Source organism: Misgurnus anguillicaudatus, chromosome 15, assembly GCF_027580225.2.
Source record: "Misgurnus anguillicaudatus chromosome 15, ASM2758022v2, whole genome shotgun sequence".
In the NCBI taxonomy this organism is placed as follows: Eukaryota; Metazoa; Chordata; class Actinopteri; order Cypriniformes; family Cobitidae; genus Misgurnus; species Misgurnus anguillicaudatus.
This window is the reverse complement of record NC_073351.2, coordinates 25,802,893-25,821,333: the sequence shown is the minus strand read 5'-3', so window position 1 is coordinate 25,821,333 and position 18,441 is coordinate 25,802,893. Positions and strand designations below refer to the sequence as shown.

General features: G+C 35.9%; 1 protein-coding gene across 1 annotated transcript; it reads left to right on the top strand.

Annotated features, from left to right (window-relative positions):
- Positions 1-1,394: 1,394 nt before the first annotated feature.
- Positions 1,395-18,068, top strand: LOC129419420 (chitin synthase chs-2). The gene is given in 20 exon segments (XM_055174557.2): positions 1,395-1,545; positions 2,542-2,683; positions 2,779-2,961; positions 3,076-4,100; positions 4,189-4,278; positions 4,364-4,522; positions 4,600-4,774; positions 5,728-5,829; positions 5,919-6,060; positions 8,717-8,917; positions 8,996-9,183; positions 9,185-9,281; positions 9,382-9,561; positions 9,659-10,046; positions 10,180-10,211; positions 10,300-10,364; positions 15,776-15,886; positions 16,360-16,577; positions 16,719-16,791; positions 16,873-18,068. Coding segments are annotated over 20 exon segments (3,717 nt in total). The 5' UTR covers positions 1,395-1,516; the 3' UTR covers positions 16,990-18,068.
- The last annotated feature ends 373 nt before the right edge of the window (positions 18,069-18,441 follow it).

Below are 18,441 nucleotides of genomic sequence, written 5' to 3'. Positions count from 1 at the left end.
TATTTTAAGTAACCTCTAATGATATTTTGTGAAGGAAACTGTTTGATGTATGTTTCATAGTGAGGTAGCATACTGTCCAGCGTCAATTACTAACAACAAAACCTTAAAGATTGACATTTAATTACTAGCCCTAAGTAGGTTGGGTCACATGCATACCAGTTCCTCCACCTATCTTATTAAAGGCCATTTATATTTAGACATTTTGTTTGTGTTTCTTGACATAACAAAAGAAAACCATGTTCTTCAACCTTACAAACTATTAGTAAACTTCACATTACAACATTGTAATTAAATGTAATTAAATACTTTTGTTTTCCATTATACTGAGACTAGGCTAGTACAAACTACACAAAAGAAAAATATAAAGCATTCATATATTAAACATAATATTATGTATAAATAATTACATGATGTTAAATTAAAGTGTTCAACGGCACATTTTAGCTGCCGATCTTAAAACCCAATCAAATTCTGAAAACGTAACCTTTTATATTTACCCTGTATATTTAATTTTTCACTTTGAAAAGCCAGCTGTAGTGGAGTAATTTATTCTTATAAAAATGTCTCACAACAAATCATCAAAACACAGTATATGAGTGTTTTAATATTATAGAAGATAAATTAACCTGACTCGAATGTGATCAGGATACAGCATGGTTTTAACTTAACACCTGGATTGTTCTAAAGATAAGAAAGACACCAGACTATGAAGATTAAAGTATATGTTGCTTTTCAAACAGTTACTGAGAAATCTGACAAGAAATGTATTTTACTGTTTTATTTTAATTTGAACTTGTTTATTCACTTATTTGTGCATTTTTACGCATGACCCATGATTTAGAATGGTATTAGGCTATTTCTCATCATTAGTTTCACACCCATTACTAGGAAATGATAATATGGTATGTAATTGTAGTCTTATAATACTGCACCCACAAGCCTTCATAGCTGACATTCATTCACCTAACTTGCTATTAATCCTCAACCGCCTAATTTTTATCTGATGTATTCAGTGTCACGTAGCTTTAATGTACGTGGATTTTGGTTTTTTGGTTTTTTAAAAAGCATTTAAAAAATCTAACATTAGCCACTTTTTCGTTTGAACCAAAATAATTTACTTCAAAAAAGCCAAAATCTTAAAAAAAAATGAAAATAATACATTAATCTTTAAAAAAATATATGGATAGGTTTTGAACAGTTATTAAATTAAAACAAACAAACAAACAAACAAACAAACACAAGCTGAGTAAAAATGCTAATCAAAAGTTTTACATATAGAGAGTACAATTAGAATAGGAGAATTGGTAGATTAAATAAGTAAGGATGTAAGAGTAAAACACTTTGAGGTCATTTATAAGTGACGGGACGTCTAGCTAGTCAGACAGGTGATGCTGCAGTAAAGAAATGTGGAATGACACGCATTTAATTAGCATACGGCGTCAATAGCTGCTCCCATTTCTTTACCATAAGTTTTTATTTGTTGCGTCTCTTCACAACAACGAAGGCCGGCATTGCAATGGAAAAACAACAAAAGAGCAAATTCAGGTAATTCATTTAAACATGTTGACTTTTTTGGTATTTTAATAAAGAAACAGAGTTTTTAATTCTTAAATCAGTACTATTTGGAGACACGTGATCCTTCGGATAAAACAATACTATCTTAATACAAAAAAAATTCAAACCTGTATTTCTTAACGATTCTTAATTTAAGTCCTTTATTTTTTTTAAATATTTATGGATGAAATTAATTGTTGATTTTTAGAGGATCAGAAAGTGCAATCTAGAAACAAAGCGAACGATAAAATTTGGTTTTGCCCTTCTGCGTTACCTTTACTAATTTATTTAACTCTGTTTATAATCAATAACAAACACTTTTAATGAGATATAATCTTACAAATAAAAATAACTTTGGAAATCTGCATTATCTTTTAATTTCAGTATTTTACATTTAGAAATCAAATATGCCACGCGTTATATCGAAACTACGTAATCCAAATAGAGCCCAGATACAATTGATCATACCGCGAGTAAACTGACATGATAAATGACTATATACTCTAAAAACAAACTGTGCTAAATAGCACTAAAAGTGGTTCTTGGTTCGTAATCCTAGAGGAACCATTTTAAGTGCCATATTGCACTATTGAAGTACCTGTGTAGCACCTGTGTAGAACCATAAGGTGCTATGTAGAACCCTATGTGGTGCTATATGACCCTCATATGGTTCTTCATAGGTGCTTCACCGGTGCTATATATGATTACGAGTCAAGAACCACGTTTAGTCCTATTTAGCACCATTTGTTTTTAGAGTGTAGGGAAGGCGATTCCCGCATAATCCTAATGCTATTTCAGCCTTACTACACTCAGATGTTCACAAACCAAGACTTATAAAAATGTTGCAAATGAAATACATGTGTTTGCCTTATTTTAGACAGATTTGATTAGACTTGTGCAAATTTGGAACCATACAGTAGGACATGTTTCTGTTGCATCTTTGTCTCTGTTTTAACCAGATATTGAACTCAATTAAAATGTTTTTAGTTCAAGGCGACCGTGGGACACCTTCAGAAAAGTTCCCATTTTTCAAGATGAACAAAAACCGAAAACAGAAGTCCGGTGTTTGAAATGGATGTCGTGCATCATTGTGACCATACTCATCTTTGCTCTTGCTCTGCTCAGTAAAGTAAGCACTTTCAATTGCTAGTCCTTCTCTGTTACGTGTTGCAAAACAAACTCAGACTGTTAGTAATGGTTGTTTGGTTGCTTTTGTTTTCACAGACAACATTTCTGCTTTTGATAACTTTTGGGAACAAAACAGCTACATTTGTAGAGCACAAAGTGACTGCTCTTTTAGGCATCGGCTTTGTTTTGGTCGCGCCAAATGTTCTTCTCATGATTAAGAGCGTGTGGAAAATCTTCTTCAAGACTTCAGCTTTGCCCTCTAAAAAAACAATTTTATGGGTAAGCAAAATGTAAAAATTGGCCACATATGAAATTATTAAAGACATAGCAATTTTCTCAATGAGAGGGGCTTCATTGCTTTTTCTAACTATTTCTATCACTCGTCTCTTCTAGATGCTTGGTGTCGAGATCCTGATAGCGTTTGGATCTGCAGTCTTAGCAGTCGTGGCCATGCCACACTTTGACATTGTCACTAATGTAATGATACTGAACAGTGTGAGCATCCTGTCTGCAGTCTTCCAAGTGGTCGCTCAGTGTTTTAATGAAGGCATGAAGCGCTTCATAGTAATACCAGCGTGCTCCATTGTCCTCATCGTCGTGGGTTACATCCTTTTTGCAATCAGTTATCTTGCTTCAAATGAAAGCTCTCTTGAGTTGAAAATATCAGTCGGCCTTGCCATCTTAGGAACCATCATCGTTTCTCTGAACTGGTGGGAGAACTTCAGTTCACTCTTTAAGGTCCCGTTTCTTAAGGCTGTTTCTAGAGAAATGGAAAGAGAGAAATGCCGTAACGTGGTCGCCGTCTTTTCCAGTTTGATAAGAATTGTGGTTACTGCAGTTGTGCTTGGAGCTTATGTTCCATTATCAGGACAGGACTGGAAGACAGCAATGTTTTTCTTTAAAACACCCACAGTTGGATTGCTGGTGGCTACCCAGATTGCATCTTCTGCCCTGTGCCAATGGTTTGTGGTCGTCGCTTGCAAAATGCATTTCCTGCGGCGTAGCTTCGTAATGCCCATGTACCTTGTGTCATTCGCAGTTTTGATCGTGTTTTTTGTTCCAGTTATTTTCATGCCTATGGGGCTTGCAAAACCAAATTCTAGCTATTGTGAAAAGGTTCAGTGGACAAATGATGACAAATGGGTGAGCTTGATGATATTGGACGTTGTAAGAACTGTGTGTTCCCGGGACATTGTGGTGAACATGAAGACAGACGGACTGGCATGTATGGGCATCTCTGCTTTGTGCTGGTGGTTGGGACTCATTCTCAGTACAATTTATGTCTGGTACCTGAAGATCAACCGAATTGAAAGGACAAAAGATTTGTTTGTGAGACGCATGTATGAGGGAGCATTTTTGGAACAATCCTTGTTGCTGAACATACGTTTTGAGGTCAGAAAGAAAAACAAGAGGAAATTGTAAGTGTTCTTCCTTTCTAAACCAAAGACTTTTACTTTGAGTTTATGAGTTAAAATGGCTCACTTTGTGAATATGTATTGTCCTCAGAGCAAATGAAACCATCAAAGTGTTTCTGTGTGCAACAATGTGGCATGAGACCTATGATGAAATGATGAAGATTATCATCTCTATGTTCAGGTAAACATACAGTAATATCTAATTTCAGTACTCAGCTTTTGTCAATTGAATTTTAATAGCAGTACTGTTTGATTGTCTTTTCCAGGCTCGATAAATACAGACCAAAGTCCGGCACAAATAAAGATGTGGAGTTCGAATTCCACATTTATTTCGATGACGCCTTCAAGGACGTTGGTAATGGAAGGCAACAACATGTAAATGAATATGCTGAAACTCTTGTGGAAGTCATGAAAGAAGTTTACACGTGAGGATTATCCTTAATCAAATCCATCTCTGTGTAATGAGCAAAACTGATCTTAAAACTTTGTTCTCATTCATTAGCCTTTTCTACTCAGAAAATCAGAGTATATTTAAGCAGCCACCATCCCTCCCATCTCAGAGGATCATAAGCACTCCGTATGGAGGTCGTCTGGAATACACCCTCCCTAAAGGCAACCTGATGATGGTTCATTTTAAAGACAAGACGAAGATCCGTCACAAGAAGAGATGGTCACAGGTAAAATTTATGAAAGATTAGAGGGGTCATATTGTGAAAATCCAACTTTTTCCTTGTTAAAGTGCTATAATTGGGTCCCCAGTGCTTCTATCAACCTAGAAAATGTGAAAAAGATCAGTAACTTAGTTTTGGTAAACCATTCTCTCCAAGCATGTGAAAAAATTGTGATGTCAGAAGGGGATAATACAGCCCTCTAATCTGCAATATCCAACCATGGCGCTGCCATTTAGTGCAGAGATCCGCTCATTTGCATTTAAAGGGACACACCCAAAACGATACATTTTGCTCACACCTACAAAATGGCAATTTTAACATTGTACTAAATTATCAATGTGATATTTTGAGCTAGAACTTCACATACGTACTCTGGGGAAACCAAAGATTTATTTTACATCATAAAAAAGTCTTAAATCACGGTTTATATAACTGCAACACTGCACTTCCTTTCAAAAGGTACTCCTTTGCATCTAAAGATTTCATATTAGTACCTGAAAGTTGCATATCGGTACCAAATGTATACAATACCTAAATGGTACATATTAAAACTTTAAAGGTGCAGTGTGTAGATTTCAGCAGCATTTAGCTGTGAGATTATGAATTGCAACAACAAGCTCAGTCCACCGTTCACCGAAAGGACAAACATGTTGTTGTCTAAGACAAAATACAGTAGTGACAAAACGCACTCTACACTAGTTTGTCCGTTTTGGGCTACTGTAGAAACATGGCGGCACAAAATGGCGTCTTCCATGTAAGGGGACCCGCTGTGTGTGGAGATAAAATGGCTCATTCTAACATAAACATAATGGTTCATTATGTAAGGCCTTCACTGATACTATAGTTATGTATATAAAATTGCAATTTTATATACAACAATTTTTACAGATCTATTTAAACATATAACATGCTGCTAAATAAAGAGATTTTACAAAGACTTTGCTGATCTGTGTTTGCAGATTATGTACCTGTATTACATTCTGGGCTGGAGACTTTCCAGACAGTACTTTTTGCAGTATGAGGAAGGTGCAGAAACAACTTCTCTTAAAGAGAGAATGAAGGTTAGACGCTTAACTACAGACTTCATATACTCTCAAAAATTAATAAAATACTCTAAAAAAGCTTGACTGTGTTATCAATGCTCCTTTAGAGAGAATCTCACAACACATACATCTTGGCCCTGGATGGTGATACTGATTTCCAGCCATCTGCAGTGATGCTATTAGTTGACAGGCTGAAACTCTATCCGCAGGTTGGTGCGGCCTGTGGCAGAATTCACCCGACAGGCTCAGGTAGGACAGTTGTTTCTTTAGCTAATAGTCAGTGTGATTATTATGGCCTCCCCTGTGTATGGGGAGATGCAACTAATAATGAGACGGGAACCAAACAATGCAATTTAAAATTATTAAATAAGCACCCCTCGTGATACATTTATTTTTCACTCTTTTTATTAAGATACAAACAAAAAATACAGGAAATATGTACACAAAATTAAAAACAATTTTCAGAACTAAATGTCTTCTTCAGGCATCAGTCAGTATTTAGTGTGACCTCTCTTGGCACAAAACATATCTTGAGGAGACTGAAGTCATTCGATTAGAATTAGAAAGTAGGATTTCGTTTCATTTAGGTTTAAGAGATGGGTTCTCATGGGGGTATATATATATGTGCTGCATCAGTCAGAAATGCGCTTTGAAGAGAAAAAAACATATAAGTCGCACTGGACTACACGTCGCGTTTATTTATAAAATTATTTCACTAAATCCAAGCCCAAGAACAGACATTTAATCTGAAAAGGCAAGTTATTCAACTGAACAATGGTACACAGAACGGCAGGTTGAATAGATGTCCGTACATGTAAACGTATTTATTCACCGAACACAATAGCATACAGAACATACCTGGGAATCTGAATAGGCTAAATTAACACGACAACCCAAATCAAGTTCAACAAGCTCCGGAAGTCATTCCACATCACTAAATCTATTGAATTACATAAATACAGGTGCAGCATAGAGCAGATACTCACAGCTGTAAATGGTAATGGTTTCTCTTGGTTCATATGAATTAATTTTGATTATAGCAATTTTGAGCGTGGCATGGTTGTTGGTGCCAGACAGGCCAGTCTGAGTATTTCACAATCTGTTTAGTTACTGGGATTTTCACGCACAACCATTTCTAGGGTTTACAAAGAATGGTGTGAAAACATCCAGTATGCGGCAGTCCTGTGGGCGAAAATGCCTTGTTGATGGTAGAGGTCAGAGGAGAATGGGCCAACTGATTCAAGCTGATAAAAGAGCAACTTTGACTGAAATAAACACTCTTACATCCGAGGTATGCAGCAAAGCATTTGTGAAGCCACAACACGCACAACCTTGAGGCGGATGGGCTACAACAGCAGAAGACCCCATCGGGTAGCACTCATCTACACTACAAATAGGAAAAAGTGAATGTGAAAAGTATCCAAACTGAATGTCAGAATGGGAAAGAAAGGTGATTTAAGCTATTTTGAGCGTGGCATGGTTGTTGGTGCCAGACGGGCCGGTCAGAGTATTTCACAATCTGCTCAGTTACTGGAATTTTCACACACAACCACTTCTAGGGTTTACAAAGAATGGTGTGAAAAACATCCAGTATGCAGCAGTCCTGTGGGCAAAATACTTGCTAGAGGTCAGAGGAGAATGGGCCAACTGATTCAAGCTGATAGAAGAGGAACTTTGACTGAAATAAACACTCTTACAACCGAGGTATGCAGCAAAGCATTTGTGAAGCGCAGAAGACCCCAACGGGTACCACTCATCTCCACTACAAATAGGAAAAAGAGGCTACAATTTGCACCAGCTCACCAAAATTGGACAGTTGAAGACTGGAAAAATGTTGCCTGGTCTGAAGAGTTTCAATCTGTTGAGATATTTAGATGGTAGAGTCAGAATTTGGCGTAAACAGAATGAGAACATGGATCCATCATGCCTTGTTACCACTGTGCAGGCTGGTGGTGGTGGTGTAATGGTGTGGGGGATGTTTCTTGCACACTTTAGGCCCCTTAGTGCCAATTGGGCATCGTTTAAATGCCACGGCCTACCTGAGAATGTTTTTGACCATGTCCATCCCTTTATGACCATCATGTATCTATCCTCTGATGGCTACTTCCAGCAGGATAATGCACCATGTCACAAAACTCGAATAATTTTAAACTGGTTTCTTGAACATGACAATGAGGTCACTTTACTAAAATGGCCCCCACAGTCACCAGATCTCAAACCAATAGAGCATCTTTGGGATGTGGTGGAACGGGAGCATTGTGCCCTGGATGTGCATCCCACAAATCTCCATCAACTGCAAGATCCTGTAAATATGGGCCAACATTTCTAAAGAATGCTTTCAGCACCTTGTTGAATCAATGCCACGTAGAATTAAGGCAGTTCTGAAGGTGAAAGGGAGTCAAACACAGTAGTAGTATGGTGTTCCTAATAATCCTTTAGGTGAGTGTGTGTATATAAATATATATACACAGAACTGTGCAAAAGTTTTATGCCACCACCACCAGACTTGTTGTTTTAGAAGTTTTAATGTCCATCCATATATATTTTTCAATGTATTTTATTAAGATACAAACAGGAAATATGTACAAAAAATTAATTTTCAGGACTAAATGTCTTCTTAAGGCATCATCAGTGTTTAGTGTGACCTCTCTTGGCACTGAATTTGAACTTGTTTACATTATTTATGATCTAAAAACACTGCATTTTTGTTATTTTAAACATTTTTTTCCAATTTGAATTTTCAGTAAATTAATGCAAATAAAAACATTATTTTCATTAGGAATTTGGCAGAAATGTTGTTGCTAGTTGATAGAATGTAACAAAAATAATAATAAAAAAACACCTAGTAAATCTAGAAAACTGAAAAAAATCTTGAAGTAGTCTTTTACATTTTTTACACTTAAAGGGCCCATGGTGTGGTATCAGAAGTTTGAATACGCTGTAGGCCACTGGCTGCAAAAGTCTGCAGAGCACGTGCTCGGCTGCGTCCTGTGCAGTCCTGGATGTTTCAGTCTTTTCAGAGGGGCGGCACTCATGGACGACAACGTCATGAAAAAATATACAACCAAAGCCTCTGAGGCCAGCCACCATGTTCAATATGATCAAGGTAACTTTTACTTTTGATGAGCACTGTAACCATTAGGTCATCGTGAACTAATTTAACCTTACTGTGGTGTGATGTCAGGTGAGGACCGCTGGTTGTGCACTCTGCTGCTCCAGCAGGGATGGAGGGTGGAGTATAACGCGGCCTCTGATGCCTACACAAACGCTCCGCAGGAGTTTAAGGAGTTCTACAACCAGCGCAGACGATGGGGACCCTCAACCATGGCCAACACCATTGACCTCTTGAGCTCAGGAAGAGAGACCTCACAAAAAAAACAGCTCTATCTCAAAACCTTACATCATTTACCAGGTTATTAGCATGGCAGCTTCCATTCTGGGCCCTGCCACTGTCTGTCTGATGATAGCAGGTAAAGATGTGGATAAAAACTGTAACGCTAACACAATATCACAAAGGGTGTTTTTTAGTAGTACCTTTTTATCCACAGTTAACATTGTTTTGCCTTCCAGGAAGTATAATGTTCATCTTCAAAATTAATGCAAATGTAGCCCTTCTATTGGCTATAGCTCCCCCTGCTGTCTTCCTGATACTATGCTTAAATCTAAAATCTGACACTCAGATTTCAATTGCGGCAGTCATGAGCGTATTCTATGCATTTCTCATGGCAGGAACAGTTCTCTCAATCATAGGTAAGTTCATTTCTTTTTGATCTCTTTAAAGACCCTATCAAATTAAAACATGCACCTCTATCTAAAATATTTTCTCTCTTTATCTCAACCCTCACAGGTGATTTAGTTATTCAGAAAACGTTTATGACCCCCAGTGGTCTGATCCTTATTGTCATGGTACTGTTGTATCTCATCACGGCTGCCCTACACCCTCAGGAGTTCTCATTGATCGTCTACGGACTTTTGTACTTCCTCTGCATACCTAGCGCATATCTGATTTTGGCCATTTACTCCATAGTCAACATGAACAATGTCTCGTGGGGTACTCGTGAAACTGGTGGCAAGGCTAAAACTGCAGCAGTCAATTCCATCAGGAAGCAGGTCATGGAGGGTTTATGTTGTAAATGTTGTCCATGCTTGGGATCTTATGAAGTTATGAAAGAGATACCAGCAGCAGAAATCACAAAAGTGACTAAAAAATCACAAGCTCACCTGAAATTAGAAAGGTAGAATTATCTCTACTTGTGATTTTAAGGCATTGTGCATGCAATATTATATACAATTATTTATTAGTTATGCATTTTCCAGAAAGAAACATACTACTATTAATAATAATAATTCTGTATTCTTACAATGCAGCTCAGCTGAGTGTTCATATAGTTCCTATCAATGTAAGTATGCCTTTCATATTTTCAAAATATTTTAACTGTTTAGTTATGTAGTTAAACTAATAGCTGTCATTATGTTTACTTCAACAAGCTTGGGTTGAACATCTTCAGATGAAATCTCACGAATTTCCTCTTCTTGAATCTACACTCCCTGAGGTAAGACTATCATGGTGTTCTGGATGGGTTAGCAATATTTCTGATATGAAATGTTTTATTAAGTTCAGGAGGAACATGTTCAAATAAGAGTGGAGGCCTGTTTTTCTTTTTTTCTTTATAGTAATAATTTATGTTTATTTAAAATATATCATCAATGTGGGATACATGTTATGCTGGAATACATGAAGGGAATACAATGGTGATTATAATGTATCAGTGATGATCAAAAATGTAATAAAATGCTAATGATAAAAAAAGAGTGGAGGCCTGTATAGATACGCCAACATGATGTCACAAAGTTCCGTGGGATAGTCACGGAATCTTTTGCTAATTTTTCCGTGGCATTCTCACGGATTGGCTACTCAACTGCTTTTTCCTATTTTCAAACCATTGTCGCTCCGCTTTAGGGTTAGATTTGGTGTTTGTGTTAGGATGTCACTTTAAGTATTGGTTTATACTATTTTTTCGGTCTCACAAAGTTGCGTATAAATAGCACGAAGTGTGAAAATCGTGCAATACATAAGCCTAATTCCACTTTGGCGTGCATGTGATACGCCAGTCCTTCCCATTCACTTAAACGGCGCATCTTTTTTTGTCGTTTTATTTATTGGTTTCTCAATGTTTTTTGCTATTTTTTTACCATTTTTGCTTGGTTTTAGGGTTAGAACAACTTTTTGTTATTTATAAATGACATCCTAATCCAAACCTAAATTCTGACCCCAACTCCAAGCGACCATGGCTTGGAAATATGGAGAAACCTGTATATTAAATAACGTCCTTAAGGAAATCTGAAAACTATCTCTAAACGCAACTGAAAATTATTTTAAAAACAGAAAAAATTGAGAAACCAATAAATTAAACGACAAAAAAAGATGCGCCGTTTAAGTGACTGGCGTATCATATGAACGCCAAATTGGAATTTGGCGTTTGTATTGCACGATTTTCACACTTCGTGGTTGCTATTTATACCCATCTACATGAAACTGGGTAGATTGTTTCTGCTTTATTCTTTTATATTTTCTAAACTTTAAAAAATTGTCGCCTGGCGTTGGGGTTAGAGTTGGGTTTGGGTAAGGATGTCATTTTATGTAAATCGGACCCTAAACCGAAGCGACAATGGTAAGAAAATAGGACAAAAAATCCGTGAGAATGCCATGGAAAAATGAGCAAAAAATTCTGTGACTATCCCACTGAAATTCGTGAGATCCAGAGTCGACTCAATCATGTTTCTCAAAGTTTTCTGCATCCCACCACCACCTGGGGGAGTGCTGGGTTCAGGCCACATACTAAGCTTGGAGCCCCCTCCTCAGGGAGGGGAGTGCTCTGGGTTCAGGCTAAATACTAAGCTGGGAGCCTTCTCCTTGCACGCTAAATATGCAAACCATTCATTCTATCTGACTTATTTGTATGTTTGACCTCGTGAAGTCATCCCTTTATATAATGAACCTAAATGCTATGTTAGTTATATATATATATAAAATTAGGCTATTATGTTGAATATTTATTCCCCAAATCCTTAAAGGGATAGTTCACCCTAAATGAACATTCTGTCATCATTCTGTCACTCACCCTCATGTTGTTACAAACCTGTATAAACTTCTTTGTGCTGATGAACACAAAGAAAGATATTTTGTATTATTTTGAATTGAAATGTTTGTAACCAAACCGTTCGTGGACCCCATTCACTTCCATAGTAGGGAAAAAGAATACCATGGAAGAAAATGTGGTCCACGAACGGAAGAAATTTGTAATTAGCCAGGAGACAGGAGCACCACTGACCTCCATAATAGGGAGGAAAAATACTGTGGAAGTCATTGATGCCTAAAAACGGTTTGGTTACAAATATCATCCTCTGTGTTTAGCAGAACAAAAATTTTTATACAGGTTTGCAACAACTTTAATTTGTTTTTGGGTGAACTATCCCTTTAAGGTCACCACAGTAAAGGTAAGTGCACTTATTCCAACCTATGATGCACTGGAATAAAAACTGAACAAGTCTCGTCTGAAGATGGCGCTAGATCTTACAAATTAAACACATTGCACTGAAACGAGTGCCTGAAACATGTACTGTATGTACTGTATGTAATACTGTATGAAATAATGAGACAGCTCCCACACCTTTCTCTGACGCACAATGTTTTGTATTTTATTCCAGTTTTACTCGGAAATTATCGCCCACATTTTTCTCATGTAATTATCTATGATTAATTATAAAGAATAGCCTATTGAAAGAGGACAATGACACCTTTTTAAAGGTTTTGAAAATGAAACCATACAAACCAACATTATGTACACTGAAAAATTATTCATTGAATTTAATAAAAATTTTTAAGGTAAGTGGTTGCAATCAATTTATTTAAGCTACATTTAAACAAAAGTTTTATATTTTATTTTACTTTACTAATCTTTTTTGTTTAAATGTAGCTTAAATAAACTGACTGCAACCATTCACCCCAAAAATTGTATTAAATTCAATGAATAATTTTTTTCAGTGTAAGAACACTAAAAAGTAATATTTTCAGTATTTTCATATTTAAGTAAAAATGAAATAAATGTGTAGCATTATAAGTCGTGCACTGAAAAATAATTATTAATTGAATTTAATCAATTTTTAAAGGTAAGTGGTTGCAATCAATTTATTTAAGCTACATTTAAACAAAAAAGATTAGTAAAGTAAAATAAAATATAAAACTTTTGTTTAAATGTAGCTTAAATAAATTGATTGCAACCACTTACCTTGAAAAAATTTATTAAATTCAATGATTCTCTTTTTTTGTGCAATTATTAATTTAAATAAATCCTCCAGACTCCCACATCTTTTTAACCCCAGCTACTATTTTAAGGTTTTTATTTTATAAATCACTATTGCACAAGGGCACTTCAGAATAGCACCTTTATTGTTAGGATAATGATATACAAGAATAATTAATAATTATAATAATAATAATAATAATTAAAACATTAAAGAGTAACTAAACCCTAAACCAACTTTTTTTAGTTAATGATCTGTAAGAATGATGCTTTATTAGTGCTGTTCATTGATTTTAGTAAGTTTTTTGACATTTGGATATAAAGTGTTTCAATACTACAATATATGGTGTAAAAACGTCTGAGTGCTGCCCTCTTCAGGTTGAACGGTGGCTATTGCAGTTGAATTTTTCTATTGGATGTTGGGTCCAAAAAGTAACTCGTGACGTAAGCAGGTTCAAGCTCACCACACCCTTGTTACGATCTCACCACACACTTGGTACGAGCTTAGTTTGTCCCCTCTATCTCTGTTGGGATCTGCCCACTTTTCTTGCATTTTTCAAATATTAACAGTGGGCGGAGTCAGGCTCTGAACAGGGCTTTAGTTACGCTTTAAGTTTATTTTTCTGTGTGCCCAAAATGCCCCAAAATGGATGTCAAGATTTGATTGGAATTAATAAACAAACTCCATCGCACACCTGTATAGGTGCGTAGGAAAAAAGACCAACAATTAGGTCGTATCAGAAAGGAATAAAAAAAGATTTGATTGGAAAAAAGTGTACAATAATTATCTCTAACAATATTAAATTTGATAAAGGAAGCAGTTTATCTTGTAAAGACATCTTCACTGCATTCACAAAGGTACTATTACACAGGAAATAATACGTTAAGCTGTAACAATCAGCCCTATCGGTTGTGTCACAAAGCATTACATAATTTTTATTTCAGCTATAAAAAATAAATAGCATAAATTAGTTTAAATGTAAAACTTGAATTGATTTTTAAGTAATTAATTTGCTGTGCATGCTAATTTGCTCACAAAAGCAAATTGCTTGGGAAACACCCTACTCTTGTTATTAACCAAATTAACCATGTTTTTTTATAATAATAAAACCATGGTTTATTTTCATGGTTAATTTGCATTCATAAAGGAATTAAAAACAATGCTTTGAGGATAACAACAATTTAAATTACTCTTTAAAATGTTGTAAAATATAATTGAAATTAATTTGCTGTGTGTGCTATGTCACTTCATAAACACTCCCATGACTTGGCAGACACTCTATTTGTGTTATTGCGGTTATTTATTATTATTTTTTAACTTTTAAGATTTTTGTCTTGTCTCTATACTAGGAATGCGCAATATATTGCATGTGATTGTCATTCAGATGGAGCGGCATTTACTACACAAAGCAGCAATCGGGGCAATTTCGCATTAATTATCGCGGACGTATCGCCTGCAATATGTATGCGATATGGCCCAGGAGTGGCGGCTCATGACTGCTCATCCAAGGGGCGCTAATTCAAAATAAGTGTTCGGAGTGTGATGTGTGTGGTTGCTTTTCTCAAAATATGTGTTTTGGGCTCGAGAGATCATGTGTGCATCACATGCTCTGTCAAAACAAGTGCCCGCTGTACACATGTCAAAACCATTTATGATACAAGAGACGCTCACTGTCACAAAATACATGCCAGACACCCGCCCTTTAACAGTAAACTCTAATTACGCATGAGATTATGCGAGTATCTGGCAAACATGAGCGTTTTTTTTTATCATAAACCCTTTAGATGCATCTGCAGCAGACACTCCCTTCGACAAAACACGTGATGCACACACAATCTCTCGACTCGAGGCGCAGAACACATATTTTGATAAAAGGAACCACACATATGACGGGCTACATACATGTTGTGACGATCTTCGCATCGAGCGCCCTCGAAAAAAGAAGTCACCGGCCGCCACTGTGGCTCAGCTTGTCAGTAAACTACGGCTTTGTGTAGTAAATGATGCTCCATCTAAATAGCAGGTGATGGCGATTTGCTACTAATGAAGGAACCGGCTTTACTGATGAGATGCTCATCGCATGCGATTTATCGTGCATCCCTACTCTATACACCACATGTCTCTCTGCATCATGACAGTATACTGTAGTGGAGAGCGGGGCACAACCTACCGCTTTTTACTATGGCGATATCATTCAAAAAATATTTAAGTTAGATTAATCATTTTTATACACACACATCTCTGCTGCAAATGAACACTTAAAGTTTGTTAATGGGACCTACCGTTATCGTACAATCACACCTAAAGTGACAGGAGAAAGGTATACAAATACAAAAGCTTTCAATTCAGATCAACAGACACTGATACTGTTACTACCTCTAGGCAGTAAAACTTTTTAGCGACATTGGTGTCACCTAACCGAACCATCTTGGTGAATGACATTCTACAACCTGTTAAATCATTTTGAAATATCAAGTTTCACACTGCATAAATTACCTATTGTACAACCTTCAGTATTTATAAACATTTACACATGCTTACATACTTGTAATTCTATCTTGCTATTATCCTTATTTTACCATAATCTCTATCATGCATTTGGCTGAATAGATAAGCAAATCCACTTTTGTAATCACTCTTGTGTTTTCATATGTTGCAGGATGAAATAAATTTCTGGTTCCTGCTGCAGAAAAAGTATCTAGAGCCTCTTAAAGAAAATAAAGAAGAACAAAACAAAATTGCCCATGATCTGAAAGCACTACGAAATAAGGTAAGCATATGCAAAAATGACGATTAACATAAGTTTTTCTTTTACGTTAACTTAAAATTTAAGTTATGTCAACTATGCTGCCCTGCAAAGAGCAGTAACTATGCATTTGGTCAAAATTGAGTTAAGGATTGAAATGGGCTTTGTGAGATCTGATGTGTCTTGTGACAAAGTCACCTGGTTTCATTTTGTCCCATTTCAGAGAAACGTATGCGACAAATTTGCAGTAACATGTTTGACTGGCTTGTGTAAAAACTTTAAGGGGATTTTTCTCAGTTTCAGTGTTTGCGTAGTTACTGCACTTAGCTTTTGGAGGGCAGTATAAATTAGTCAAAAACCTAAAATACTATAGGTTCAGTTGACATGCATTTGATTAAACGCAGCACTTTTTTTTTAAGATGGGGAAAAGCCTATTTTAAAATGGGAATAAAAAGAACATAAAAAGACCTGTTGTTTTGTTTGTCTTTTTCACACAGGTGACATTTATATTTTTCTTCTGCAATGCACTTTGGTTAGTGGCAACATTCATCCTTCAAACTCTCGGTGACACAGTTTCCATAAAGTTCCCAAAGATCTATCCGAATGGGACTGAGTCCAAGACAGAAGTGTTTTATCTTGATCCTATTGGACTGATGTTTCTACTGGGCTTCACATTGTTGTTGCTGATACAGTTTTTGTCAATGCTTTACCACAGGTAACGATAAAAGTTTTATTAAACATCTTTGTACAAGGATGGATTCAAAAAGTGGCGATTTGTAATTATAAACGTTAACCAATCTTGATGGTAGGACTATTGCTTAACATGTTGCTAAATGTTCTGTGTCCTTTGTTGCAGAATCTATACATTAATCCATTTTGTGGCGTATGCTGATACAGAAACAAAAGCTTTTGAAAAGAAGTCATCTCAGGTCAGTCAATGCAGCAGCTTAATTTTTATTTAAAGTAATACTATAGGTGTGCTGTGTAATTAATAATGCCTATTACAATAGATGGCACCGATTCTGGACCCAGACCACCAGCATGAAAACGATGAGTCTGACACAGCCTCGTACATGCAGAACCCATCTGCACTGAATGAGACAGGTCTTGGGTCAGCTGCGGTATAAGATCCTTTGACTGAAAGTCTCAATAGTTCTCAATTTAAGTGGATTGTTATATGTTCAAATATAGTGCTAATACATACAGTACTGTGCAAAAATCTTAGTCCACCGGACTCCACCATGCAACCATTAGATTAGTTGTTTTTGTAATTTTATAGTGATCATATGTAATTATTTCTCAGTCTCTTTATTAGAATACAACCAGAAAATACAGGAAATGTGTATGTAGTATTAAAAACAGTATAAAAGTATAAGCTGGAGTATCAAGTTTTAAGGGTAAACTCCCCTTCCACTTAAACAATAGCAGGCAGCTGCAGGATCTCTTAAACCTAAATAAAATTAAATCCTAATTTCTAATTCTAATCGGATGACTTCAGGACTTCAGTCTCCTCAAAAAAGCTCAAGATGTGTTTCGTACCAAGAGAGGTCACACTAAATACTGACTGATGCCTGAAGAAGACTCATGAAAAATGAAAATGGATGGACATTTTTGCTAAAACAACAAAGCTGGTGGTAATGGCCTAAGAGTTGCACAGTACTGTACTTCTTAATATTTATTTAAAATCTATCACATTTATTAAATTGTCCTTGTACTTTGTGTCAATATGTTTCTATATATATTGTTAATTAAAACTCTTTGCTGTCCTTTTTTGATATTTTCTCTTAAAGGATAACATGGTATACTTGAATATTATGATATTTGCATATATAAGGTACTGTATTTAATGTAATATATATTTGTGGCTAAATCTTATCCAAGATGACTATAATAATAGGGCTGAATAATAATAATAATGAATAATAGGGCATATGTTCAACTAATAGTGAACAAATCAACACAATCATCAACAATGTTGTTCCTGACTTTTAATCTGACCCAAAATGCATGGTTTTAAATAAAATTGCATGTCAGTTCTTGATACCCTACTACAGCAGATCATTTTCTTATGTATTGTGACTGACTTGTGAATCAAAGTGAATCGACTTGCTCACTTATAAGAGCTACTGTATAGTTAAATGATCTCAAAAGCCATTGGATGTGGTCAGGCCCTTAACGTCAAAAACATTAAAGTTATGCCAGTTACGGCTTTCTAACTTATTTTGTATTTTGAAAATGTTCAACAGCACATTTCCAAGCATCTATTTTCAAGTTTTTTACTCCATAACATCGCTTGTTTAAAAAAAAGTGAAATATTTTTAATGTTAGATAGTTTAGGGTATAATTCAGTAAAAAAAAATATATATATATATATATATATAATCACGCTGATATATATATATATATATGTATGTGTATGTGTGAGGGAATTTTCAAGCCTTTTCCCGTTAGTGGATGGACTCTGACTGGAATCTGTTGCACTTGTACAAGAAATACTCTTTACAAGAACCAAAGTTTCCACTGTTGTGATGAATTCCTAATCCAGTGAGTCATCCCCCAAAAAAATCTTTCTATTGGCA